General features: G+C 41.0%; 1 protein-coding gene across 2 annotated transcripts in view; it reads left to right on the top strand.

The window, feature by feature from the left end:
* The window catches only part of gtpbp2a (GTP binding protein 2a), a 32,122-nt gene extending 10,181 nt beyond the window's left edge, over window positions 1–21,941 (top strand). The window contains exons 7-13 of one of the 2 annotated variants that reach the window (XR_014029047.1): window positions 6,349–6,568; window positions 8,065–8,200; window positions 9,999–10,057; window positions 14,961–15,132; window positions 16,996–17,160; window positions 20,066–20,646; window positions 20,707–21,941. Coding sequence is in view for 1 of the 2 variants with exons in the window: in XM_081350646.1 (XP_081206772.1) it covers window positions 6,349–6,568; window positions 8,065–8,200; window positions 9,999–10,057; window positions 14,961–15,132; window positions 16,996–17,160; window positions 20,066–20,236 (923 nt within the window). In the remaining variant the exon portion in view is untranslated. Of the gene's footprint in view, window positions 1–6,348; window positions 6,569–8,064; window positions 8,201–9,998; window positions 10,058–14,960; window positions 15,133–16,995; window positions 17,161–20,065 lie in introns of both variants that reach the window. The other variant, XM_081350646.1, reaches the window with a different exon arrangement.
* The last annotated feature ends 5,502 nt before the right edge of the window (window positions 21,942–27,443 follow it).

Raw genomic sequence — 27,443 nt, 5'->3', positions numbered from 1 at the left:
ATTGCTAGAATGTCAGTAGTATGTGTAAATGAACGATGTTTAGTCGTTCGCTGCGTTAACTGGGCCGATAAATTCACGTTTATTTGTCAGCAAAGGTCTTCGGCAGAGGGTTATTAACCAAACAGTTATTGTAAAGGTAGGTTTATCACTGAGAATCGTATCGTACTATGTCTACTATTTGCATTATGGTTAAAATGAAACGCTAAGGCAACAGCTTTCTTACCTGTACGTGACGGCGTTTTGCTTCGGCTGGAACTGATGGAACGGCAGTTTCTTTCAGTTTTTCATCTTCGTTTGGTCTAAAACACTGTGTTCATGACAAGCGGCAACCTTCCGGTCTCTCTCGTGAATCCAACACGGAAGTGACTTAAACTGCAGTTCATCGACTGGCCACTAGAGACCGGCTCCAGAAGAGAGTCAATCCCATAAACCCCCAAGTTAAAATGCCCAACTTTACAGCAGAAAACACATGTTTACAGCCTGGTGCAAAAAGTAGTTTTGGTCTATAAAGCTAATTTTGCCCTTCATGACGACTGTGAGGGGGTGAACTTTTTTATAACTCATCCGTTTAGATTATATTAAGCCTTAAAGTTCTGCATAATTAAGAGCGTGGCTACTTGAGTGACAGGTGGATTGCTGCATAATTAAGGGCGTGGCCACTTGAGTGACAGGTGGATTGCTGCTGATGTCACTACTAGCCGTTTGTCTGCTGTCTGTTAGCGTCACGTCACCTCAGCTAATCCGACTCGCTGCACATTTTCGGCGTCCGGCTCCGCCCACTTTGGGCTTAAAAAATGCTCTTCAGAAACACTACGGGTGACGTCACGCACACTACGTCCATTGTTTTATACAGTCTATGGTTTCTGCTTTTCTACTGTATAGGCTGTATAGGTTTTACTGAAGTATTCCTTTGAAAAGAGTGAAGACAAGGCTTTGTAGTGCTATCCGAATACTGCGTTGTTTGAGCGTTTGGACAACATTGGCTCAACCAATGGCGTGAGTTATATATTTGGCAAAACAAGGGCAGATGTTCAAGGAAAAGTTTTGAAAATGGACATGGGTTACTTTGGCAATGCTAGTGCACAGAAATCAAACCTTTAAAGATAAATACTCTCAGATATTAGTGTTAAAGTCAGGGTGCATGCAGTCAGAAAAACAACACACCACAGGATACCAAATATACTTTACAGCAACATCATGTTCTGACTTTTAACGATGGAGAACACGGTGTTGCAGAATCTGTGTCCCGTTCCCGTTTTGCCCACCGTTTGGTTTCAAGTTCTGCAGTGTAGATCCATTCACACTGAAATCACATCAGCCCAAAACATGCCGTGCAACTGCTGTGTTAAACATCAAAAATGTTCTGATTGGCTGTGTTTGTGTCACATCATGGAGCATTTCCATATGCAAAGCTGTCCCATATAGTTTTTAACAGTGATATTGTGCAAATTTCTTGCAAATTTGTGAGGTGTCTACAGGAGGTGTGTGTGTGTTGTGATCCTGACGTATCGCCATGTTGTTTTGTTTGGTGGAAAGTAGCGTGTCAGAAATAGGAGAAGATATTTGAGCGAGTGGGTCATGCAAGTCTTTCAAGGAGAGCACGATACACCGTGTGCAACGTGACACCAGAATGACCCTAAATTATGCAACGGCACACAGACGTGGTGTACAGTGTCTGCTGGAACTCCCCGCGTTTGACTTTTCCATAAGCAAATTCATGCAAACAGACTCAGAGACTCGGCCAGTTCTCCAATCATTAACCTCAGATGACGGGTGAACTTTGGACAGATTTTACTGCGTGTGTGTGTGTGTGTGTGTGTGTGTGTGTGTGTGTGTGTGTGTGTGACAGCTGGACGTGACCTGCACTGCATATCTTCATGCTCTTGAGTGTGTGTGTGTGTGTGTGTGTGTGTGTGTGAATCAGCTGATGTGGGCTTGTCAAAACAAGTGATGCCTAACGAAGGCCTTTTCACATTCTCATGAGTGTTGCGTTGGCCTGAACCATCTGCAACAGTTTAGCCAAAATAAACACGTAAGGTCCTTGCACACTGAGTCAGAATGTTTCGTATGCACATTCGTCCCCCTAAAAGTTCATCAACCTTGCACACTGAGTCCAATGCGTATTAATGAATCTGTTGCGAAAGCAATGAGGATGATTATGTTGCCCTCTCTCTTCTAAAAAAGAGGAAATATTGGGTCCATCCAAGGCCGCATTAATGCACGGGCTTACCTGGCAGAAGCCCAGAGGCCTCCCATGTTCAGGTTCATGATGAGCTGAAAAGTTTATTGTTTTGTAACTTGTCAGATTGTGTCGCTGTATGTCGCTAGTCTCTAGGCTATACTGTGAAGTCGCTTGTGTCGCTCTAATGTTATTGGTAGACTGCTCGTCTGGCCACATCTATACAAAACACCATCACAAGTGATACAACTATATTATTTTAATTTGACTAGGAATTAGTATGCTGTTGGGAGAGTGTTTTTATATTACCACACTGCAGTGTTCAGTGGATTAAATAATTTACTAGATTGACGATCGATCAATCTACAAATTAAATTCACTCATACTGTCATAAATCACTAAAACATCATCCGAATTTGACAAATAATCAATTTTCTTGTCCCTAATAGTCAACATAATGCAGGGGAAACTGTAAAATGAACTGCAGCAGTGCTAAACTTGCATCATAAAACTACAACACTCGAACTGTAAATGTATGAATTAAACTCACTGAGACTGTCGACAGTTTCTTCTCCATGCATCATTTTATTATATCCATGTTTCAGGCTTGTGCAAAATTCAGAATTTCAGAATTGGCCTCCATTCAATTCATGAATTGGAATTTGAATTGAATTTACTCCTCCCCACAGGACGTTGAATTGGAATGACAGGAAGTGGAATTAAATTCATGGCAATTCAAAGAAATTCCACACAGTCACACAACAGAAAGAATGTAGTCAGTGTTAGGAAGGTTGGAAATGTTATGGCTTACTGTTATTAGTTACCCATTATAAATGTGGTTTGGATTACTTTATTTGGATAACTTTATCAATGCAAAGCAATTTTGTTTTAAGTTGATTAGTAACTAATTGAATTAAACATTTTACCTCAGTAATACAACTAAATACAATTACATTAATTTTGTAATTTAATAACAGAAATTTCATTTCACGTAACTATTTACTCCTCAACCCTGCATACATTTTGTTCTAAAATAGATATTGATCAAATTCTTGAAATAAATTACCCCCTCAATGTTGTTTAATTAGTTTTGTTTTTAACATTGCTTTTAACATTCATTGCTGGGGGAAAACATATTCTTTTAATGTAATCTGTACAAGTAGTTCAAATTAATACCATTTATAATGCAATCATATCTGACATATACTGTAAAGCTTCATTGTTAAACACTTCACTTAAAACATGTATATGAATTGCTTTGAATTTTTATTGAATTGCAATTCTGCTTCCTTTAATTCAAATTCGAATTGTAATTCTAGATCCTGTTTTTGACATCAATTCAAATTCAATTCAAATTCAAGAATTGAATTGGAATTAAGGAGTCATTCTCAATTCAATTCTGAATTGTGTACAAGCCTGCCATGTTTGTGATTAGTTACAGTCAAATCATATAAAGCAGTGAAATCGCCCTCGAACTCTTCTGTCTCCTGCACTCGAGACGGTGACGGGAGCTGAGCTCCACTGAAAGGCTTCTTTCCTATTGGTTGTCGCTCGCGAAAATCGCTTCTCATTTGCACAAAGTTGAAAGTTAGTTGCTGTGTGTGGTTGTTAAATAAAGTGTCTTGTGTTTATGCTCAAGTGGGCTCAGTGATATGTTAATAACAATATTAATATTAAAAACAATATTAAAAAAACTCACTGTTGTAGGTCTCGAAAGAAACTAATGCATTTTGTGATGTAGATTACCTAGATATTACACTTTTTTAAAATGAGACTCTATAAATCAAGGGGATGGGGGGCCTACAAAACCTCTCAGCCCCGGGGCCTAACATTAGGTTAAGGCGGCTCTGGGTCCATCAGATCCTGATTGCATAGAAAGGAAGGAGAGTTCGCTGCGGGATTATCCCGAGAGATTCAAAGTTTACCTCAGGATGTCAGAGGCTCAGTTTGATGCTTTGCTAGCAATACTGGAGTCACACATTAAAAACAACACCACCAATTTCCCTGAACCAATTGATCCTGAACAGTTCTGGATTTTGGCGTTCGCTCGTACGGTGGCTTTGAGTTGTCAAAACGCCTCTAAAAAAAAAAAACGCATAAAAGTTAACACGATCCTATTTTTTTATGACAGACGAAAGTTTCCGGGGCAGTGTAAACGTGACTGACACAACATGAGGTCGTATTTATTTTTTAACGTGCGAGAATTTCGGACCTTTACTCTTTACTTTTGGAAAACCAAGAGTCCCGCCCCAAACTTACGCCATTGGTTGAGCCGATACTATGTCATTCTCAATCGAACATATTGAGATTCTGGTGTGTACTTGTCACCAGTTTTTAAATGATAAAGCCATGATGAAATAAAGGCTTTTTAACTTTTTTCAACACTATTCGAGTGCCTTGGAATATCTTTATTTTTATATTGGGATTCTGCTCAGAATTGCACACTTCACCGTTATTTATAGATCAAATCTTTTTCTATGAAGCTACAATCTCAAATATACAAGTGTTTTACTTGCACTTTAGTGTATAGCTGGGATTGTTGGCTGCATGAAATATGATTTAATGTATATGCATTTGAAAAAAAGGTGATAAACTAGTGACCCTAAACGATATTAAAATATTAGTTGGATTTTATCTTCTTACATGTGTTGTGCACTTACTCTAAGTAATGAGTAATATAAGGCAACTGCACGTGTAGATTCAGGGTTAGTACCCAGTTATTGTCATTACTATAATAAGTACATAGTATGCTCATGCTGAACAGGACTCTGAAATGTAGTCACCAAAATATTAATAATTATATAAAGTTCCATGTATTTCCCACAAGATGATGATGTGGTATCACTTCAGCCTTGACCTGGTCAGACTGTGTCTCGTTCTGGAACATCTATTTATGTATCATAATGTACGCCAGCCTTGACCTCCATCTTTGTTTACATGTTGCTGCTGTTTTTGCAGGCATAACCGTCCTTCTGTCAATGCCTACACACTTACACACACACTTACACACACAGACCATCTGAACTTACTTAAGCTGGACTGTGACGCTATTTTCTTCTGGAAACAAACTAATGCTGATTCTTGGTTTTAGAGAATTAGTTAATGGCCACAGAGTATCTTTTAAAAGCAAGTCACCTTTATGTGCTTTACACTATTGGGATCGTTTCAAAGCAGCTTCACAATAATAAACAAGGAAAATAACTATTAATTAATGATTCAAACTTCATCAAATTCTGCTGTAAAGCAGCTCTAGAAAGACAGTATGACATTATTCAGCTCAATTCAGTTTTTCTGAAAAAACAGAGTCTTCTTGACATGAACAACACGAACCAAACTCTTCCAGTCTCAGATAAACTACAGTGTTTGAGGGCGGAGCTAAGAGACGCTGTTCAGCCAATCAAGACCAGAGGCTGGCATTATGCAAATTCGTTACAACCCTATGCAGGTTCAGAACGAAATTACTGACGACTCGTTTCAGTTCAGAATCACTTCTTTCTTTTGGGAGACAAAAACTCCATTTATCTGCACTTTAACCTTTGAAACTTTGCAGAACTTTTATACTCACAAACAGCTTTATTACACACAACATAAAAGAGAATCCTTGAAAAGGCATAATGGGGGAATTTAAAGTACGTAAACTTAAAGTCCCCCTGTAGTCAATAATGTTATCCCTTAAAACTCATCTTTGATCACCAAAATGACAAATAAAAAAATAAAAATCTTCATGCCTTAAATATCTTGAATGTAACTCGACACCCTTGCCTCATTTAGTATGCGCGGTTCTATGAATATGCAAATGAGCCCCGCCTCCACTCACTCCCTCAGCTCAGAGATCCACTGGTTGACGATCACACGTTGATCTGATTGGTTACAAGGTAGTTTGTGACGTCAGAAACACCAGCGATTTCAAAGCGTGTTTTTGAGACTGTCTTTGGTTCACTGCAGTTTTAAGGAGGAAATACTCAGCAATGGTGTCGACTTATGAATTTACACATGGTTTGTCTTAAAGCAGATTAAAAACACCACATAGACACATAAACAACATTAAAAGCTGGATTTACACCACAGGGGGACTTTAAGACTTGGTTCCTTGTTTTCCGAACCTCTTGTGTCATCCACGCTCTTTAAACGCCTCTGATGTTTGGCGTACCCTCTCGTTCTTCTCCTAGCGGGTACGACGCGTGAGCACTTGGGTCTGGCCATGGCGCTGAAGGTGCCGATCTTCATTGTCGTGAGTAAAGTGGACCTGTGCGCCAAGGGCACCGTGGAGCGAACGGTGCGACAGCTGGAGCGGATCCTCAAGCAGCCCGGCTGCAACAAGGTGCCCATGCTAGTGTCCTCGACCGACGACGCCGTCACTGCCGCGCAGAAGTTCGCTCAGTCCCCGAGGTACATATAAACACAGTTACACCACAGCAAAGCTTGACAAAAGGAGCTTTCGCTCCAGGTAGTTATAGGAACGAGCCTCCAGGGTGTTTCCCCGAGAACTAATGGTTCCTTTAGGAACGTTTTCCTGGTTGCGTTCGCACCGCCAGTAGGAACTCTGAAGTGACGTGAGACGCGCTTCTTGTTGTGACTTTTATTTTGACAGCGCTGAGAACGACTGAACATACTCTCCGTGTTCATTAGTTTACGATCTGTCTAACACTCCTGTCTGATATGTTATTAGATACTGTTATACATAGAAAGTAGACCGTAATGAAAAGTTATTAGCGTGTGTCGTGTGGTTGATGTGTCCAGTGTTGCTGATCAGAAATACATAATCATGTTTCTCTTGGTCTCCTCAAAGTTGCTTTGGGTTTTCTCCTCAGCGTAAAGGTCAAGAGGTCAAACTATCAGTTTTCCATGTTCATAGTTAGTTTCTGGAGGAAATATATAGGCTATAATCTGTGTTTAAACAGCTTTTTAAAAATGCTCAGTCCCGAGGTACAAATAAACCCACAGTAACACCAAAGCTTGACTATAGAGGGTTTCGCTCTGGAGGAACCTTTACATTTTCTGATTGGTGTTTTTGATGTAAACTCCCTTTATCATTTGTTTTGCGGTCTTGTTTTTTGGATATTTATCCAGTTGTACAGCACAATGGTCAACTACTGTTTTATTGTGCTTGATTGATTGAACCTTTTGATTGAGTGGAAGTTTCCGGATTTTGGCGTGTTCGCACCGCAGGAACTAGGAACGATTTTAGTTGTAGGAACTCCTTTTGGAGGAACTAATTTACTCCTCCTTCAGAGTCGGTCTAAACCAGCGCTACAGGATCTACAGTGACGTTAGTGTTCGCTGATTGGCCAAACGCTCGTGAAACACCAGCACCCGCCATTTTTAAAAAGCAGTGTAAACACACAGATTATAGCCTATATATTTACTTCAGAAACTAACTCTATGAACATGGAAAACAGTGATAGATTGACCTCTTAACCTTTACGCTGAGGAGAAAACCCAACACAACTTTGAGGAGACCAAGAAAAACATGATTATGTGTTTCTGCTCAGCAACACTGGACATCAACCACACGACACACGCTAATAACTTTTCATTACGGTCTACTTTCTATGTATAACAGTTCTATCTAATAACATATCAGACAGGAGTGTTAGACAGATCGTACACTAATGAACACGGAGAGTATGTTCAGTCGTTCTCAGCGCCATCAAAATAAAAGGCACAACAAGAAGCGCGTCTCTGGTCACTTCAGAGTTCCTACTGGCGATGCGAACGCAACCAGGAAAACCTTCCTAAAGGAACCATTAGTTCTCGGGGAAACACCCTGGAGGCTCGTTCCTATAACTACCCGGAGCGAAAGCCCCTATTGAGAATGACAAACCTAGCTTTTCAATTATAAAGATGAAATAAGAACATGGCTTTAAAGTCTGTTGTCTTCCCAGCATCACCCCCATCTTCACCCTGTCCAGCGTATCGGGGGAGAGTCTCGATGTGCTGAAGGTCTTCCTTAATATTCTACCTCCCCTCAGCAACAGCAAGGAGCAGGAGGAGCTCATGCAGCAGCTCACCGAGTTTCAGGTACAGCTTTACTCCTAACAACAGCTCAGATGTCCTCGCTGATGGTGGGATTTTATCCTGAAAAATTGTCATCATTCCACACCTGTGTGACTGACTGACTTCTGTTGAACTCAAAGACATATTGTGCAGAGACATCGATTTATTTATTTATTTTTTTTACCAAAACATTAAAAACCAATATGAAAGTTTTTATTTCACCGAAAGCAAAAAAAAAGGTGACAATTTAAGTGGTGACTTTAATAATAACTTATTTTCAAGACATTTATTCATTTATTTTAATTTATTCAGACACACATTAACCCCTTAACTGTCAACTGTTTGAGAATAGACGTGAAAATGCACTATTGAAACTTTATTGGTTGTAATTCAAGAATGCTTTGGAATATAGACCTGGTCTTATTTTAACGAAGACGAAGTGAAAGCACTTCAAAAAATGAAAGTATAAAAAAGTAGTGGAAGTTTAAATTTACTGTAAAACCAATGTACTGTACTAAATATTTATTACTGTTTATAAAATATATATTTTACAAAATAATTTTTACTATAAAATCAAAGCCATATGTTTAACCAAGTTGTGTTCCAAAATTGAAGTTGATGTCACAAAGATTGAAGATTTTGTTTAGGCGTAATACCACAAATAGCCACCGGGTGACAAATACATTCCATTGAATTATTTTGTTATTTTTTTACATTCTCCTGCAACAAATTAGTAAATGTATGTCCAAATATCACTTATATCACAAAATATGGAACATTGAGACTCAGATATTTCCGTCGATATGTTTTTTCAAGATTAGAAAAGGTTTTGATTATAAAGTAGTTAAAATAACTTATAATATGAAACCTGACGACGCCCAGTAGGGGAGGAGGCTGCTAAAAGAAATTAGAGTACCGTTACCATGGTATCGCAACATCCAAAATCAAAAGGGTTTTCACAGGATGAATTTTGAGTTCGTAAGCTTTCAAATAATACCTTATTTATGATGATTACTAAAATATGTGACATGAAAAAAGGTGATAAAAAAAGAGCGCTAAGCGGGACGGTGACAGTTAAGGGGTTAAAAAAACAGGTTAAGTAAAATAAATATATGCACTATATTACATATTCATTAAATCGGAACACTCCTCTCTAGAGTTATTTTTCTAACTAAATATCGAGTTTATGGACACTGAATGTTTTTTTCTGAGGTGAATGTGACATTATTGTTCTCCAGCTGTTTTATTGACGGTTGAAACACTGATTGATGGATTACATGACATGAGACATGATTGATTTCAGTAAATTGTTCTGTATCTTTCAACATTCCTCCTAATGTTCACTGATGTTTATTTGCTGCTGTAACTAGTAGTAAAGAGGAAGAGATGATCGGTTCAACAGCGATCTGTCACACACATTAAAGACACAAACACAGTTATTGGTTGAAATTAAAATGGACAGAATTTAAAAGCTCAGACTTTGTTTTCATATCAAAGTAACAAAGCTTATAGCTATTATTGGATGGCATGCGCTACAAATAATTGATGAAGATTAAAAATCCACACAGCTGTTGTAGTTTATCAACAGATTCTGACAGTCACAACATGCCATTGGAGAAGCACTATTTCAGTCGATGACTTTTTGTTGGCCAAAACTGAAATTTCATTGTATTCTCTGACTATATAGAGATATTTAACCCAACAGACAGACAGATGGAGTGTAACTCTTTGGTGTGTGTGTGTGTGTGTGTGTGTGTGTGTGTGTGTGTGTGTGTGTGTGTGTGTGTGTGTGTGTGTGTGTTCGTGTGTTGTGATGCTGTAGATTGATGAGATCTATACCGTGCCAGATGTGGGGACAGTAGTTGGTGGGACTCTTTACAGGTACGTCCTCTTCTCTCCTCTGTTGACTGTGGTGTCCGAACAGACACCGTTCGGGACTAATGATCAGTGCTGGGGAAAGTTACGTTGAAAAGTAATGCATTACAATATTGTGTTACACCCTTAAAAAGTAACTAATTGCGTTAGTTACCTTTTTAGAAAAGGTATACATTACGTTACTTTTGCGCTACTTTTTTTTTCATCTGGGCTGGGCTTGTTTTTTTATAACAAAAAAGTTATATTTTTGGGAAAATGTAAAGACCCTTTTACACTGAAAGGGAAATAATAAGCCTCAGACTGAAGGAAATGTAAATTCACGCATGTACAGTAGAGGTTGAGTACAGTATAGGTAGAGTACAGTAGTGTACAGTAGAGGTTGGGTACAGTATAGGTAGAGTACAGTAGTGTACAGTAGAGGTAGAGTACAGTAGAGGTAGAGTACAGTAGTGTACAGTAGAGGTAGAGTGCAGTATAGGTAGAGTACAGTAGAGGTAGAGTACAGTAGTCTACAGTAGAGTAGAGGTAGAGTACAGTAGTGTACAGTAGAGGTAGAGTACAGTAGAGTAGAGGTAGAGTACAGTGGTGTACAGTAGAGGTAAAGTACAGTAGAGATAGAATACAGTAGTGTAGAGTAGAGGCAGAGTACAGTAGTGTACAGTAGAGTAGAGGTAGAGTACAGTAGTGTACAGTAGAGGTAGAGTACAGTAGAGTAGAGATAGAATACAGTAGAGTAGAGGCAGAGTACAGTAGTGTACAGTAGAGTAGAGGTAGTGTACAGTAGTGTACAGTAGAGTAGAGGTAGAGTACAGTAGTGTACAGTAGATGTAAAGTACAGTAGAGATAGAATACGGTAGTGTAGAGTAGAGGCAGAGTACAGTAGTGTAGAGTAGAGTAGAGGTAGAGTACAGTAGTGTACAGTAGAGGTAGAGTACAGTAGAGTAGAGATAGAATACAGTAGTGTAGAGTAGAGGCAGTACAGTAGTGTACAGTAGAGTAGAGGTAGAGTACAGCAAAATACAGTAGAGGTAGAGTACAGTAGAGTAGAGGCAGAGTAGAGGTAGTGTACAGTAGAGGTAGAGTACAGCGCTGTACAGTAGAATACAGTAGAGGTAAAGTACAGTAGAGTACAGTATTGTGCGGTAAAATGCAGTAGAGTACAGTAGTGTACAGTAGAGGTAGAGTACAGTAGTGTACAGTAGAGGTAGAGCACAGTAGAGGTAGAGTACAGTAAGTACAGTAGAGGTAGAGCACAGTAGTGTACAGTAGAGGTAGAGTACAGTAGAGGTAGAGTACAGTAAGTACAGTACAGGTAGAGCACAGTAGTGTACAGTAGAGGTAGAGTACAGTAGTGTACAGTAGAGGTAGAGTACAGTAGTGTACAGTAGAGGTAGAGTACAGTAGTGTACAGTAGAGGTAGAGTACAGTAGAGTAGAGGTAGAGTACAGTGGTGTACAGTAGAGGTAAAGTACAGTAGAGATAGAATACAGTAGTGTAGAGTAGAGGCAGAGTACAGTAGTGTACAGTAGAGTAGAGGTAGAGTACAGTAGTGTACAGTAGAGGTAGAGTACAGTAGAGTAGAGATAGAATACAGTAGAGTAGAGGCAGAGTACAGTAGTGTACAGTAGAGTAGAGGTAGTGTACAGTAGTGTACAGTAGAGTAGAGGTAGAGTACAGTAGTGTACAGTAGATGTAAAGTACAGTAGAGATAGAATACGGTAGTGTAGAGTAGAGGCAGAGTACAGTAGTGTAGAGTAGAGTAGAGGTAGAGTACAGTAGTGTACAGTAGAGGTAGAGTACAGTAGAGTAGAGATAGAATACAGTAGTGTAGAGTAGAGGCAGTACAGTAGTGTACAGTAGAGTAGAGGTAGAGTACAGCAAAATACAGTAGAGGTAGAGTACAGTAGAGTAGAGGCAGAGTACAGTAGTGTACAGTAGAGGTAGTGTACAGTAGAGGTAGAGTACAGCGTTGTACAGTAAAATACAGTAGAGGTAAAGTACAGTAGAGTACAGTATTGTGCGGTAAAATGCAGTAGAGTACAGTAGTGTACAGTAGAGGTAGAGTACAGTAGTGTACAGTAGAGGTAGAGCACAGTAGAGGTAGAGTACAGTAAGTACAGTAGAGGTAGAGCACAGTAGTGTACAGTAGAGGTAGAGTACAGTAGAGGTAGAGTACAGTAAGTACAGTACAGGTAGAGCACAGTAGTGTACAGTAGAGGTAGAGTACAGTAGTGTACAGTAGAGGTAGAGCACAGTAGTGTACAGTAGAGGTAGAGTACAGTAGTGTACAGTAGAGGTAGAGCACAGTAGTGTACAGTAGAGGTAGAGTACAGTAGAGGTAGAGTACAGTAAGTACAGTACAGGTAGAGCACAGTAGTGTACAGTAGAGGTAGAGTACAGTAGTGTACAGTAGAGGTAGAGTACAGTATTGCACAGTAAAATACAGTGGAGGTAGAGTACAGTGGAGTACAGTATTGTGCAGTAAAATACAGTAGAGGTAGAGTACAATATTACACAGTAAAATACAGTGGAGGTAGAGTACAGTGGAGTACAGTATTGTGCTGTAAAATACAGTAGAGGTAGAGCACAGTAGTATACAGTAGAGGTAGAGTACAGTAGTGTACAGTAGAGGTAGAGTACAGTAGAGGTAGAGTACAGTAAGTACAGTAGAGGTAGAGCACAGTAGTGTACAGTAGAGGTAGAGTACAGTAGTGTACAGTAGAGGTAGAGTACAGTAGAGGTAGAGTGCAGTATTGCACAGTAAAATACAGTGGAGGTAGAGTACAGTGGAGTACAGTATTGTGCAGTAAAATACAGTAGAGGTAGAGCACAGTAGTGTACAGTAGAGGTAGAGTACAGTAGTGTACAGTAGAGGTAGAGTACAGTAGTGTACAGTAGAGGTAGAGTACAGTAGAGGTAGAGTACAGTAAGTACAGTAGAGGTAGAGCACAGTAGTGTACAGTGGAGGTAGAGTACAGTAAGTACAGTAGAGGTAGAGCACAGTAGTGTACAGTAGAGGTAGAGCACAGTAGTGTACAGTAGAGGTAGAGCACAGTAGTGTACAGTAGAGGTAGAGCACAGTAGTGTACAGTGGAGGTAGAGTACAGTAAGTACAGTAGAGGTAGAGCACAGTAGAGGTAGAGCACAGTAGTGTACAGTAGAGGTAGAGCACAGTAGTGTACAGTAGAGGTAGAGCACAGTAGTGTACAGTAGAGGTAGAGTACAGTAAGTACAGTAGAGGTAAAGCACAGTAGTGTACAGTAGAGGTAGAGCACAGTAGTGTACAGTAGATGTAGAGCACAGTAGTGTACAGTAGATGTAGAGTACAGTAGAGGTAGAGTACAGTAAGTACAGTAGAGGTAGAGCACAGTAGTGTACAGTAGAGGTAGAGTACAGTAGAGTAGAGGTAAAGTACAGTAGAGTACAGTATTGTGCCGTAAAATACAGTAGAGTACAGTAGTGTACAGTAGAGGTAGTGTACAGTAGAGGTAGAGTACAGTAGTGTGCAGCAAAGGTGGTGTAAAGTGGAGGTAGTGCACAGTAGAGGTGGAGTACAGTAGTGTACAGTAGAGGTAGAGTACAGTAAAATACAGTAGAGGTAGAGTACAGTAGAGGTAAAGTACAGTAGTGTACAGTAGAGGTAGAGTACAGTAGAGGTGGAGTACAGTAGTGTACAGTAGAGGTAGAGCACAGTAAAATACAGTAGAGGTAGAGTACAGTAAAATGCAGTAGAGGTAGAGTACAGTAGTGTACAGTAGAGTACAGTAGTGTACAGTAGAGGCAGAGTACAGTACAGTAGAGGCATAGTACAGCAGTGTACGGTAGAGGTAGAGTACAGTACAGTAAAGGTAGAGTACAGTAGTGTACAGTAGAGGTAGAGTACAGTGGTGTACAGTAGAGGCAGAGTACAGTACAGTAGAGGCAGAGTACAGCAGTGTACGGTAGAGGTAGAGTACAGTACAGTAGAGGTAGAGTACAGTAGTGTACAGTAGAGGTAGAGTACAGTAGTGTACAGTAGAGGCACAGTACAGTACAGTATAGGTAGAATACAGTAGTGTACAGTAGAGGTAGTACAGTAATGTACAGTAGAGGTAGAGTACAGTAATGTACAGTAGAGGTAGAGTACAGCAATGTACAGCAGAGGTAGAGTACAGTAGTGTACAGTAGAGGTAGAGTACAGTAAAATGCGGTAGAGGTAGAGTACAGTAATGTACAGTAGAGGTACAGTACAGTAGAGGTAGAGTACAGTAGTGTACAGTAGAGGTAGAGTACAGTAAAATGCGGTAGAGGTAGAGTACAGTACAGTAGAAGTACAGTACAGTAGAGGTAGAGTACAGTAGTGTGCAGTAGAGGTAGAGTACAGTAAAATACAGTAGAGGTAGAGTACAGTATTGGCTCAAACAAACCTTTCAGCTGCTGTTATTCTGGATCACAGAAGAATAGATGCAGGAGAAGAAAGTTTAACACTTTACCAATGAAAAAACAAAAAAATCTATAGTAATTTTTGCTAATGGTTTAACTGAATCATCGAAGGTCAGAAGCAAGTACATTGGTCAGTAAAGTGAGATTAAATGCATAAAAATGTATATTCTTTGCATAGGATTCTGATTCTGCATTTCACTGATCTTATTCATTTTGAGGAATATTGAATCTTTTTTTGCGCAAGTGAGATGAGTAAATGCTTACTTTTAGTCTAGAACTACAATAACATCATGTTTGAACAACACGCCTCTGCACTGAGATTTGTCTCAACGTGGGGACAGGAGAGCTGTCAGTTAATAAATGGGAAAACAAAATAGTGCGTTACTTTACTAGTTACTTGAAAACATAATCTCATTACATAACTCAAGTTCTTGTAATGAGTTACCGCCAACACTGCTAATGCGTGTGTGTGTGTGTGTGTGTGCAGTGGGATCTGCCGCGAGGGGGAGCAGCTGGTGGTCGGACCCACGGATGACGGGGAGTTTCGGGAACTGGCGGTCCTCAGTATCCAGAGGAATCGCTCCGGGTGTCGGGTCCTCAGAGCGGGACAGGCCGCTACTCTGGCACTCGGAGATTTCGACCGCTCGTTGTTACGAAAGGTGAGCATTTCTGTTGGTGGATCCAGAAGATACTGAATCTGAGCTGTTACACTAGGGGTGGACTGCACCAGGAACTATTAAAGGAGTAGTTCACTTCAGAATTAAAATGTCCTGATGATTTTCTCTCCCCCACGTCATCCAAGATGTTGATGAAAGTTTTTGAGGAAAACATTCCAGGATGTTTCTCCATATAGTGTCTTCAATGGGGTCCAATGGGTTGAAGGTCCAAATGTGAGTTTCAGTGCAGCTTCAGAGTCTCGACACGATCCAGCCGAGGAATAAGAGTCTTATCTAAACCAGCGGCCATTTTATAAAAAAAAAAAAATATTTATATACTTTTTAATCACAAATGCTCATCTTTCACTAGCTGTGATGAGACACACATTATGTAATCAGGTTGAAAGGTCAAGCGTGACATAGGAGCAAGAACTGATCAGCAGTTCTTGTTTACAAAGCCAACGTGCAAAGACTAAGACAAACGCCATTTACCAAGAAAAAAAAAAAAAGAATGGTAAAACAATGATTTCGGACAATTTTGAAGTTGGAGGAGAAAATGAGACGAATGAGTTTTTCTCCCTACTCTACATTTCTGAACCAGAACACGCGTGACCTTTCAACCTGATTACGTAATGTGTGTCTCATCACAGCAAGACCAGCATTTGTGGTTAAAAGTATATAAATGTTTATTTTGTTATAAAATGTCCGCTGGTTTGTCTAGATGAGGCTCTTATTCCTCGGCTGGATCGTGTCGAGACTTTGAAGCTGCACTGAAACTCACATCTGGACCTTCAACCCGTTGGACCCCATTGAAGACACTATATGGAGAAACATCCTGGAGTGATTTCCTCAAAAACCTTCATTTCTTTTCCACTGAAGAAAGAAAGACAATCTTGGATGACGTGGGGGAGAGTAATTATCAGGAAACTTTAATTCTGAAGTGAACTAATCCTTTAAAGAGGACCTATTATGCTCTTTTAAAGTCTTGATGTTGTTTTCAGGCTCTACTAGAACAGGTTTTCATGCTTGAATCTAAAAAAAAAAAACATATTCTCCATTGTTGCAGCTCGTCTCTTCCCAGTCTTTCAATTTAACTCAAGCTGTGTTGCACCACTTTATTTATCATTAACACAATTAGGGATTCAATTAACAAATGTAATCCCTGATTGTAAAACCCTAATCAACAAATCAGAGATAAAATTCTAATCTGCAATTAAATCTTTATCTAAGGATTCATCAGTGTAATTAAACATCATAAAGTTCCATTTTCGATAGACTACCAGAAATTCTCTCTCTGGCACAAAGAGATCGTAAGAATAAAGGGATGATCAAGCGCTTTTATTTTCAAGTTTATTTGTAATAAACACTTTTCTGAGAGCTCCTAGTGTCTGTTTTTGTTTTAGTCAGCAACATTTTAACTGTAGGTGATCTATTTTTATTATTATTATTGAAACCTCTTCACCTGCACGTTTGAAGTTAATCCATAATTGAGATTTAAAGTAATGGAGAAGCAGGATTAAAGTCATTCCATCTTAAATGTACATTAAAACTAGGATCAAACTCATGATTTAAATGTAAGTGCACATTTTCAAAGTCTGCAATGCTTTTGAAACCAGAACAAATGTGGGCGGGGCTTGATTGTGATTGGATGGTTGTGTTTTGCTATTGGAGGATCTCGTGTGAGTGACAGGTTGCCCCGCCCACATCATCAGAGAAGAGAAATTCAAACAAATTTTGAAGTTTGTTGCAACAGAATTATTAGACAAACCTTGATTTAATCTAGGTTTAAGCATAGGATGATTGTGTAAGTGTTCACGCTGAAGCGTTCAGTGTTGGAGCCGGTGTAAGATGTTTGTTCTCCGGCAGGGAATGGTGATGGTTAGTCCCGAGATGAACCCCGATATCTGCTGGCGCTTTGAGGCAGAGATCGTTTTACTCTTCCATGCCAAAACTTTCCACAAGGGCTTCCAGGTGACTGTCCATGTGGGCAACGTCAGACAGACGGCCACAGTCGAGGCTCTGCAAGGAAAGGTAACTCATCTTTGATCACCAAAATGACATATTTAAACATTTTTTTCTTTGAAACAAATGTCTTCATGCCTTAAAATATCTTGAATGTAACTCGACACCCTTGCCTCATTTAGTATGCGCAGTTCTATGAATATGCAAATGAGCCCTGCCTCCACTCACTCACTCAGCTCAGAGATCCACTGGTTGACGATCAAACCTCTAGAAAATAAACCTCTAGAAACAATAAACCTCTAGAAACAATAAACCTCTAGAAAATTAGCAGTTTCAATCACGGTTACTCTCACATGACGTTTATTTTTTTAAAGCCTTGCCATTTTAAGCATTTGAGCAATTTTAAACTCAGAAATGCGAGAAATCAAGTCAGAATTGCGTTATTGAGTTATCTTCTAGATTGTGAGATAAAATTCGCAATTACCTTTTTTTATTTTTATTTTTTTATTCTGTGGTGGAAACAAGCTTTCATTCTATAAGGCATGAAGGAGAGCTGAATTAGTTGTTCACACACTGTTCTAGCCTGTTGAATTTTCAGCTACTTTTCTGCTTCAAATCAATGTTTGTAACGTTGTGATTTTCCTTTTATCTGATTGGTTTGGATTCAAGGCTTAAAACACTTAAACCAAACCAACTTAAACCTTTTTTTTTATTCCTAAGGGAAAAATGAATGGGAAAAATACCAACGCTGCTGAAAAAGTGGGCGCTAATGCACTATTATCAGTGTAATATAGATCTGTGCGTCAGCTCTTAAAGTGACAGCAGCCTCATAAACCTGCTGATGTCATCAAACACCTAAAGACTCACTGCTCGTCAGCTTAGACTATGCGGTGATACTTTACATTTGATTACTATATTCACTTTCTGTGGCAGTCTGTTTGTAAGTATATAAAGCACTCTTTATTTCAGTTGTATTTTATTTGTCCTGGTCATACGTTTTTTAATCTATTTAAAAAATCATCTTTAATAAGATTGAGAACTTTTTACTTGCATCAGTTTGGTTTTTGCTGTGATATCAAAATAATCAAGACTTGTGAAATTCGAATGTCATCTGAAATAGGGCTGTCAAATAAAAAAATCAAATTTCAAATATTCATTGAATAAAATATAAAAAACACGTTCTGTTAGCTTCTCCAGTATACAGTGTAAACAGCTTCTCCAGTATACAGTGTAAACAGCTTCTCCAGTATACAGTGTAAACAGCTTCTCCAGTATACAGTGTAATCGGCTGCGCTGTTAATGGGAAAAATGGCGGGAAAACTCTTCCTGCTGACGAAACCCTCTCAGATGGAGACAACAATCATGCAGACACGCTTGACCAATCCTGCACATCGGTCAGAGCTGAGTGTGTGTGTGTGTTTATCAGCTGGAAACACCGTTAACAGAAAGAGGTGTGTGTGTGTGTGTGTGTGTGTGTGTGTGTGTTTATCAGCTGCAAACACCGTCATCAGAAAGAGTGTGTGTGTGTGTGTGTGTGTGTGTGTGTGTGTGTGTGTGTGTGTGTGTGTGTTGTGTGGTATCAGCTGGAAACACCGCCAACAGAAAGAGGTGTGTGTGTGTGTGTGTGTGTGTGTGTGTGTGTGTGTGTGTTTATCAGCTGGAAACACCGTCATCAGAAAGAGGTGTGTGTGTGTGTGTGTGTGTGTGTGTGTGTGTGTGTGTGTGTGTGTGTGTGTGTGTTATCAGCTGGAAACACCGTCAACAGAAAGAGGTGTGTGTGTGTGTGTGTGTGTGTGTGTGTGTGTGTGTGTGTGTGTGTGTGTGTGTTTATCAGCTGAAACACTGTCAACAGAAAGAGGTGTGTGTGTGTGTGTGTGTGTGTGTGTGTGTGTGTGTGTGTGTGTGTGTGTGTGTTTATCAGCTGAAACACTGTCAACAGAAAGCGCTCTGTGTGTGTGTGTGTGTGTGTGTGTGTGTGTTAATCAGCTGAAACACTGTCAACAGAAAGAGGATGTGTGTGTGTGTGTGTGTGTGTGTGTGTGAGTGTTTATCAGCTGAAACACTGTCAACAGAAAGCGCTCTGTGTGTGTGTGTGTGTGTGTGTGTGTGTGTGTGTGTGTGTGTGTGTGTGTGTGTGTGTGTGTGTGTGTGTGAATCAGCTGAAACACTGTCAACAGAAAGAGGTGTGTGTGTGTGTGTGTGTGTGTGTGAGTGTGAGTGTGTGTGTTTATCAGCTGAAACACTGTCAACAGAAAGCGCTCTGTGTGTGTGTGAGTGTGTGTGTTTATCAGCTGAAACACTGTCAACAGAAAGCGCTCTGTGTGTGTGTGTGTGTGTGTGTGTGTGTGTGTGTGTGTGTGTGTGTGTGTGTGTGTGTGTAATCAGCTGAAACACTGTCAACAGAAAGAGGTGTGTGTGTGTGTGTGTGTGTGTGTGTGTGTGTGTGTGTGAGTGTGTGTGTTTATCAGCTGAAACACTGTCAACAGAAAGCGCTCTGTGTGTGTGTGTGTGTGTGTGTGTGTGTGTGTGTGTGTGTTAATCAGCTGAAACACTGTCAACAGAAAGAGGTGTGTGTGTGTGTGTGTGTGTGTGTGTATGTGTGTGTGTTTATCAGCTGAAACACTGTCCACAGAAAGCACTCGCTCAGATCAAGAGCGTCTGGTGTTTCTGATGAACAATATGTAGATGTCGTGAGTAGAAGTGTTTCTGAATTACAGTTTGCTGTTGTGTGTTGATGTAGTTCATTACGCTACACACGTGTTGACAATGTGTCACAATGTGTTGAAGTGTGTTTTCTCAGGTTACTGATGCACAAACACAGCTTTATGCATTATTATAACCTCATTTTACTTGACTTTTGCTCGAGACCAGTATCAGCATTATAAGGCTTTGTGGTATCGCTCTCCCCCAGATGACAGCAGAGATCAGGTTCTCCAGTAAGACTCTGATGTTCTGCTGTGATGTTGTGCTTCAGGACGAGCTGCGCACCGGAGAGAAAGCTGTGGTCGGGTTCAGGTTCATCAAACACCCGGAGTATCTGAAGCTGGGCGCCAAGCTGCTCTTCCGAGAGGGAGTGACCAAAGGCATCGGTCAGGTGACCAAACTCCAGCCCGCGTGCCAGGACCAGCAGCAGCAGCAGCCCTGAGCTTAGACCAGCAGATCCGCCTCATCCACACACACACTGATGCCTTTACAGTCACAAACCCTGCACCTCTCACTGTTTCTGTCGAGCTTTACAGGAAATATTCCTAAATCAACATACATTCACTGGAGGAGCTGAATGATGTGAAGTCTTGTTTTCTGACACAAATTAAATGCTTAAAAAAAGAACAAAATCTGCCAGATATTTTTTTTAAGTACAAACTTCATTTTTATATTTTATTTTTCACAAAACAAAAGTATCTTCAGTCATTTTGCTTCTCCAGTAAATCTATCTTGATTTAAAGGAACAGTTCACTCAAAAAAATGTATTCCATCATTTACTCTCCCTCAAGTTGTTTCAGACCTGTATGAGTTTGTCTCTTCTGAACACAAGAAGATATTTTTAAGAAGTCGGTAACGAAACACTTGTTGGACCCCATTGACTTCCATAGTATTTTTTCCCTACTATGGAAGTCAATGGGGTCCAACAACAGTTTGGTTTCGCACATTGTTCAAAATATCTTCTTTTGTGTCCAGCAGAAGACACAAACTCATACAGATCTGAAACAACTTGAGGGAGAGTAAATGATGACAGAAATTTCATTTTTTAAGTGAATTATTCCTATAAGAATGTTTGTATATTTGTGCTGGAAAACAGAAAAGACACACTGAGGAAGAGCATCGTTTGCATATCAAACAGATTATATCTTTCTTTTCAGTGTTCAGACGGCACTGAATAACACACTCACACACACAGTCACAGTTTATGACATCATTCAGTAACCAAAGCACAGAGATTGTGTATTTAAATGTGGCTGCCAAAGATTATTCTTTTGTTTTTAAGTGGACATTTTTATAACCGATGTCAATGAAGAATGGTTTCTTCTCGTGGCAGCTAGAGTTTGAAATCATCACCAAATGCCAGAAACTATTTCTGATATGTTTTAATTTATTTTATCGTTGTGTAACGAGGTTTTTTGTACTGAAGTGGCATCATCAGTCGTGAACAGCACAGCCTTTAGATATAAATCTGCTGCTTTACCACCAAGTGTCCCTCCGTTCTCACAGTCTTGAAGAGACAGAACGGCTCGTTCCTGCCTTGAGTAGCTCAGGAAAACTGGAGAACTTCACTCCTTCTTCCATTCAGACACACACATCACTGTCGAATTATGCAAATCACTCTTTTATCTGTTCTTTCTCCCTCGGTGTTTCCCACATGAACACTTGGTTTGGTGCTAATGCTTTTGATTTACATGTTTTTAAATGTTGGAAGGGGAGGATAAAGTTTGTTAGATAAATGTTCTTGCCTAAAATCTGTCCTGTAACCATTGCATGCGCGTTCGTCTCCAAGAGCTCCAGTACTGAAGAGCGTCTCATCATTAACCTTCACTTTCAGGTGTACTCCAGCACTGTTCTCTCTGTGCAATTTTAGAAGAAAAAATCTATTTGAACCAAAAAGAATTGGACATTTATCAAGAATGTCAGGGGGACAAAATCTGGATGTTTTAGTTTCATAGATTTGTAATAATTTCCTTTCTAATATGCATTTGTTTTTTTGAGTGACGTCTCATTTTTACACCGAATGTCACTGAAGTTTTTTTTTTAGGTATTTAAAATATTTTAGCCTTACTTTTTGGTGAATTGGAGGATTTATGTACAGATTTGTTTGTATATTGTGATGTGCATAAATAAAATTGTATTAAAGTTTATGATTGACAATGATTTATTGAGATGTGATGCAAAATGCTGCAATCACTGGGAAATCCCAGCTTGTTTTCTATCAACTCTCTATGTAGATGGTCTTGCTTAAATGTAAATGAATGAACTTGAATGGGATGGTTCATGATTTACAATGTATATATTCTGTACTATATTCGTCAATGGGGTCCATCAACCGTCTGGTTACCCATATTCCTCAAAATATCTGCCTTCTCGATCGCCCCCGGTGGCTGGATGCAGTATAGCTCTTAAACCCCTCCCTCTTCTCGATCGCCCCCGGTGGCTGGATGCAGTAAAGCTCTTAAACCCCTCCCTCTTCTCGATCGCCCCCGGTGGCTGGATGCAGTATAGCTCTTAAGCCCCTCCCTCTTCTCGATCGCCCCCGGTGGCTGGATGCAGTAAAGCTCTTAAACCCCTCCCTCTTCTCGATCGCCTCCGGTGGCTGGATGCAGTATAGCTCTTAAGCCCCTCCCTCTTCTCGATCGCCCCCGGTGGCTGGATGCAGTATAGCTCTTAAGCCCCTCCCTCTTCTCGATCGCCCCCGGTGGCTGGATGCAGTAAAGCTCTTAAACCCCTCCCTCTTCTCGATCGCCCCCGGTGGCTGGATGCAGTATAGCTCTTAAGCCCCTCCCTCTTCTCGATCGCCCCCGGTGGCTGGATGCAGTATAGCTCTTAAGCCCCTCCCTCTTCTCGATCGCCTCCGGTGGCTGGATGCAGTATAGCTCTTAAGCCCCTCCCTCTTCTCGATCGCCCCCGGTGGCTGGATGCAGTATATCTCTTAAACCCCTCCCTCTTCTCGATCGCCCCCGGTGGCTGGATGCAGTAAAGCTCTTAAACCCCTCCCTCTTCTCGATCGCCCCCGGTGGCTGGATGCAGTAAAGCTCTTAAGCCCCGCCCTCTTCTCGATCGCCCCCGGTGGCTGGATGCAGTATAGCTCTTAAACCCCTCCCTCTTCTAGATCGCCCCCGGTGGCTGGATGCAGTATAGCTCTTAAACCCCTCCCTCTTCTCGATCGCCCCGGTGGCTGGATGCAGTATAGCTCTTAAGCCCCTCCCTCTTCTCGATCGCCCCCGGTGGCTGGATGCAGTATAGCTCTTAAACCCCTCCCTCTTCTCGATCGCCCCCGGTGGCTGGATGCAGTAAAGCTCTTAAACCCCTCCCTCTTCTCGATCGCCCCCGGTGGCTGGATGCAGTATAGCTCTTAAGCCCCGCCCTCTTCTCGATCACCCCCGGTGGCTGGATGCAGTATAGCTCTTAAGCCCCTCCCTCTTCTCGATCGCCCCGCAGTATAGCTCTTAAGCCCCTCCCTCTTCTCGATCGCCCCCGGTGGCTGGATGCAGTATAGCTCTTAAGCCCCGCCCTCTCCATGTAATGGGACGCGAGACAAACCAATCAAACATAACTTCAAATCATTTTTTAATCACGCTGATGTTAAATCAAGTGTTCGTTCTTTAAATAAGTTTTAGTTATTTGATAAAAACAGGGGTGTGACGTCATGATTGACAGCTTCTCTGAGTGTAGTAGTCAGTCACTCACTGAGGCGCCAACAGACTTTTTTCTGGATCTTCAGGAGGAGGAGATTGGAGCTTTAACTTTAATTTCTACATTTTTAAATAGACTTTATTTCATTTACATTTATTCATTTAGCAGACGCTTTTATCCAAAGCGACTTACAAATGAGAACAATAGAAGCAGTTAAACTAACAGTAGGACAACAATATGCGAGTGCTATGACCCTTCTTTTTTTCTTTTTTTTATATAAATAGAATAGAAGAGAAAGTGTTAGTATTACTGGATCAAGTGCTGCTGAAAAAGATTTTCGTCTTCAGACGTTTCTTGAAAATGTCCTCGGACTCAGCCGCTCTGGTTGAGTTAAATCCTTCCTCCAGCAGGGAACAGTCATGGTAAAGGTCAGAGAAAGAGATTTAGTGCCTCTTTGAGATGATGCACCACAAGATGACGTTCACTTGCAGAGCGCAAGTTTCAGGATGGCACATAAGTCTGAAGTAATGAGTTCAGGTAACAGGGAGCAGAGCAGTGTTTGTTCTGTAGGCAAACGTCAGTGACTTCGATGTGAGCGGCAACTGGCAACCAGTGCAATTTTGTGAGGAGAGGAGTGGCATGTGATCTCTTCGGCTCGTTAAAGACAACTCTTGCTGCAGCATTCTGGATCAGTTGCAGAGGCTTGACAGAGCAAGCTGGAAGACCAGCCAGGAGAGCATTACAATAGTCCAGTCTGGATAGAACAAGTGCTTGGACAAGGAGTCTGATAGGAAGAGCTGATCCTCCTAATGTTGTACAAGGCAAATCTGCAGGACCGGGCAGTTCTAGCAGTGTGATCTGTGAAGTTCAATTGATCATCAATCACAACTCCAAGGTTCCTGGCTGACCTTGATGGAGTTATGGATGACGAGTCTAGCTGAATGGAGAAGTTGTGATGTAGTGTTGGGTTAGCCAGGACCAGCAGCTCTGTCTTCACAAGGTTTAGTTGAAGGTGGTGGTCCTTCATCCAGCCAGAGATGTCTGTCAGGCTGAGATACGATCAGCTACCGTCGGATCGTCAGGCTGGAATGAGAGGTAGAGTTGTGTAGCATCAGCGTAGCAGTGATAGGAAAAGCCATGTTTCTGAATCACAGATCCTATGATGTCATGTAGATGGAGAAGAGAAGCGGTCCCAGCACTGAGCCCTGAGGCACCCCAGTAGCTAGACGTTGGGTCTTAGACACCACACTCCTCCATGATACCCTAAAGGACCAACCTGAGAGGTAAGACTTGAACCACTGGAGTGCGATTCCTGAGATGTCATTTCACACAGACATAATGAGTTGTTCTGCAGTAAACTGTATTAACGGATTCTGCAAGAGTGTGGGCGGGGCCTTCGTAGCCTCGAGACTTCACTTACCACAATGGATGAGAGTGAAGGTGTGTCGTCCATTATTTTTTTTTTACAGTCTTTGGCTGAATCCGAAATAAATCGCCCCCTAAACCTTCAATCACTCTTCCCTACGTTAGTCCACTAATACTGTTCATTTGAAGGAGTGAATGAGAACGAGTGAGTGAATTCGGACAGCCGTTGAACGTACATCGGCTGTACACTCATTTGCGGTGCATTGTGGGATAGAATGAGTGCACTAAATAACGTACACTTTAGCTGTTTCTCAATGTCAAGGATACTTCCTTGGCAGGACTGGTCCTTCCAAGTCACTTCCTTCAGAGGCTAGGCGAGGCTCCTCTTTAGCATTCTACTGTCTATGGTTTTTCAACGGCTTTGGAACAGGCTAGCAAGTGCACGTCAGTGCGTCATTACGTCAGTGAAAATGAAAAACAGAGCGTTGCTATGGACTCAGTTCTGTTCACTCAGGCAATATAATCGTTTTTAAATCAATAAACTCCTTTTTAATCATATTGATTATTTGACTGTCAAGTGTGTTTAAACAGTGCAGGTCAATTTGACCCATAACATGTAATTATTTTTTTTAAACAAATGTTTGGTAACGTAAATATATTTACATTTGAAAGCATATGACCCGTTAACGCTCCGACTCCGTCGTTAGTCCGTTAACGTCCAACATTTTGAATTTTTTGAACAAGATAGCAAAGCTGCGCGCATAGGATTGTGGGTGATTTGAGAGCGCGAAGAGCGCGAAGGCTACACATATGCATCCTTTCCTGTGTATGGGATATTTTTCGAACGAAGGACTGAGTCCTTGGTGGAAATTCCGAGGATCCTCGACATTGGAACAGTCCTTCGACGGATGTCGATGACGTAGCATCCTCGAAATTCTGGCTTCCGAGGATCCTTCCTTGACATTGAGAAACGCCTTGTGGTTTCGGACACCACTACAAATGGCTGTTCCCTCAAATAGTGCCCTATTTGGGTACGTGGGCGATTTCGGATTCAGTCTATGGTTTGGACAGGTTGGTGGTATGGGTAGGTTTTAAGGGTGGGTTAGGGGTCAACAGTAGAGATGTATAAAGTGTATCAGTATATTGGATCCATGCAGCTCTTAAAGTGACAGCAGCCTAATATTCCTGCTGCACTGCTGTGTTTTAATGTTAATCAAACAAAAGACAAAAAAAAGAAAATCACTCACTACTCGACTACATAACTTTTGTAACTTTATATATTTAATTTATACAATGAAGAATAGATTTTACATTTGATTATTTCTGTACCTGAAAAGCACTGTTTAAAAAATGTGCCAATGGTACGCAAAGTACCTTGGTCTGCAGAATTTGCATTGCCCGCTGTTTGGGTATATAAGAAGCAGCGTGTGCATACTCGCATTAAGTTCTGAGAGGTGTGTCCCGGGACAGCAGTTGTGGCAAGGGGACGTAACGTCTCCGTTCCCTCCTTCAGGGAACGAGGGTTACATCTGTAACCGAGACGTTCCCTTTCAATCAGTCACGTTCTAACGTTGCGTCAGAATGCCTGAAGAATGGGGTCCTGTCCAAAACGGCACATTGGCTTTCTTCCATTGCCCCGCGCTAGCCACATCTCCCTGTCCTGAGGCCAGCACGAGCGAAGGGCTAGGCTAAACGCAAGCGTTACCAAAGTACACTGGGTGGCAAATTCCATGAGGAAAATGCAAGCATGATGCCTACGCGTAGGGAGGACTTAGGAATACACACATGAACCACCTAGGCGGAATACATATGGAAGATCTCTGAGGTACCCAGCCAGAGGGTGGAGACTATTTCAAGTTTTAGTCTAGATTTAATCTGACAGAGTGTGTCTGCTTCCTGGACAATGGTAGGAAGACTGTTCCAGAGTTTTGGTGCTAAATAGGAAAAGGATCTACCATCAGCAGTTGATTTTGATATTCTAGGTATTATCAACTGGCCAGAATTTTGAGATCGCAATAAACGTGTGGGGTCTATAATGTGTTAAGAGCTCGCTCAAATACTGCGGAGCTAAACCATTCAGTGCTTTGTAAGTAATCAGCAATACTTTAAAATGTATACAATGTTTAATAGGGAGCCAGTGCAGTGTTGACAGAACCGGGCTAATATGGTCATACTTCCTGGTTCTGGTAAGAACTCGAGCTGCTGCGTTTTGAACCAGCTGGAGTTTGTTTATTAAGCGTGCAGGGCAACCACCCAGAAGAGCATTACAATAATCTAGCCTTGAGGTCATGAACGCATGAACTAACTGTTCCACATTTTTCATTGAAAACATATTTCGTATTTTTAAGATGGAAGAATGCAGTTTTATAGATGCAAGAAATGTGGCTTTCAAATGAAAGATTGGTTTCAAAGAGCACACCCAGGTTCCTGACCGACGACGAAGACTTGACAGCAGCGATTCTGTCTTTTCCATCTCGGAGAGATTCTCCTCTGGACCTTAGACTTTTCAATGTAATAATTAGCACGTCATAATTTGGAATTATCATAATGAATTAGTATGTCAATTATGAATTACAAAGCATGATTTTTTTTTTTTTTTAGTGGAAAGGAGCTTCCATACATGTAAGAAAAAAAAAAGTTTTGTT

This window comes from Scardinius erythrophthalmus (genome assembly GCF_964197995.2).
Source record: "Scardinius erythrophthalmus genome assembly, chromosome: 21".
Taxonomy (NCBI): Eukaryota; Metazoa; Chordata; class Actinopteri; order Cypriniformes; family Leuciscidae; genus Scardinius; species Scardinius erythrophthalmus.
The sequence above is the reverse complement of the archived record's forward strand: the minus strand, read 5'-3'. Positions and strand labels throughout refer to the sequence as shown.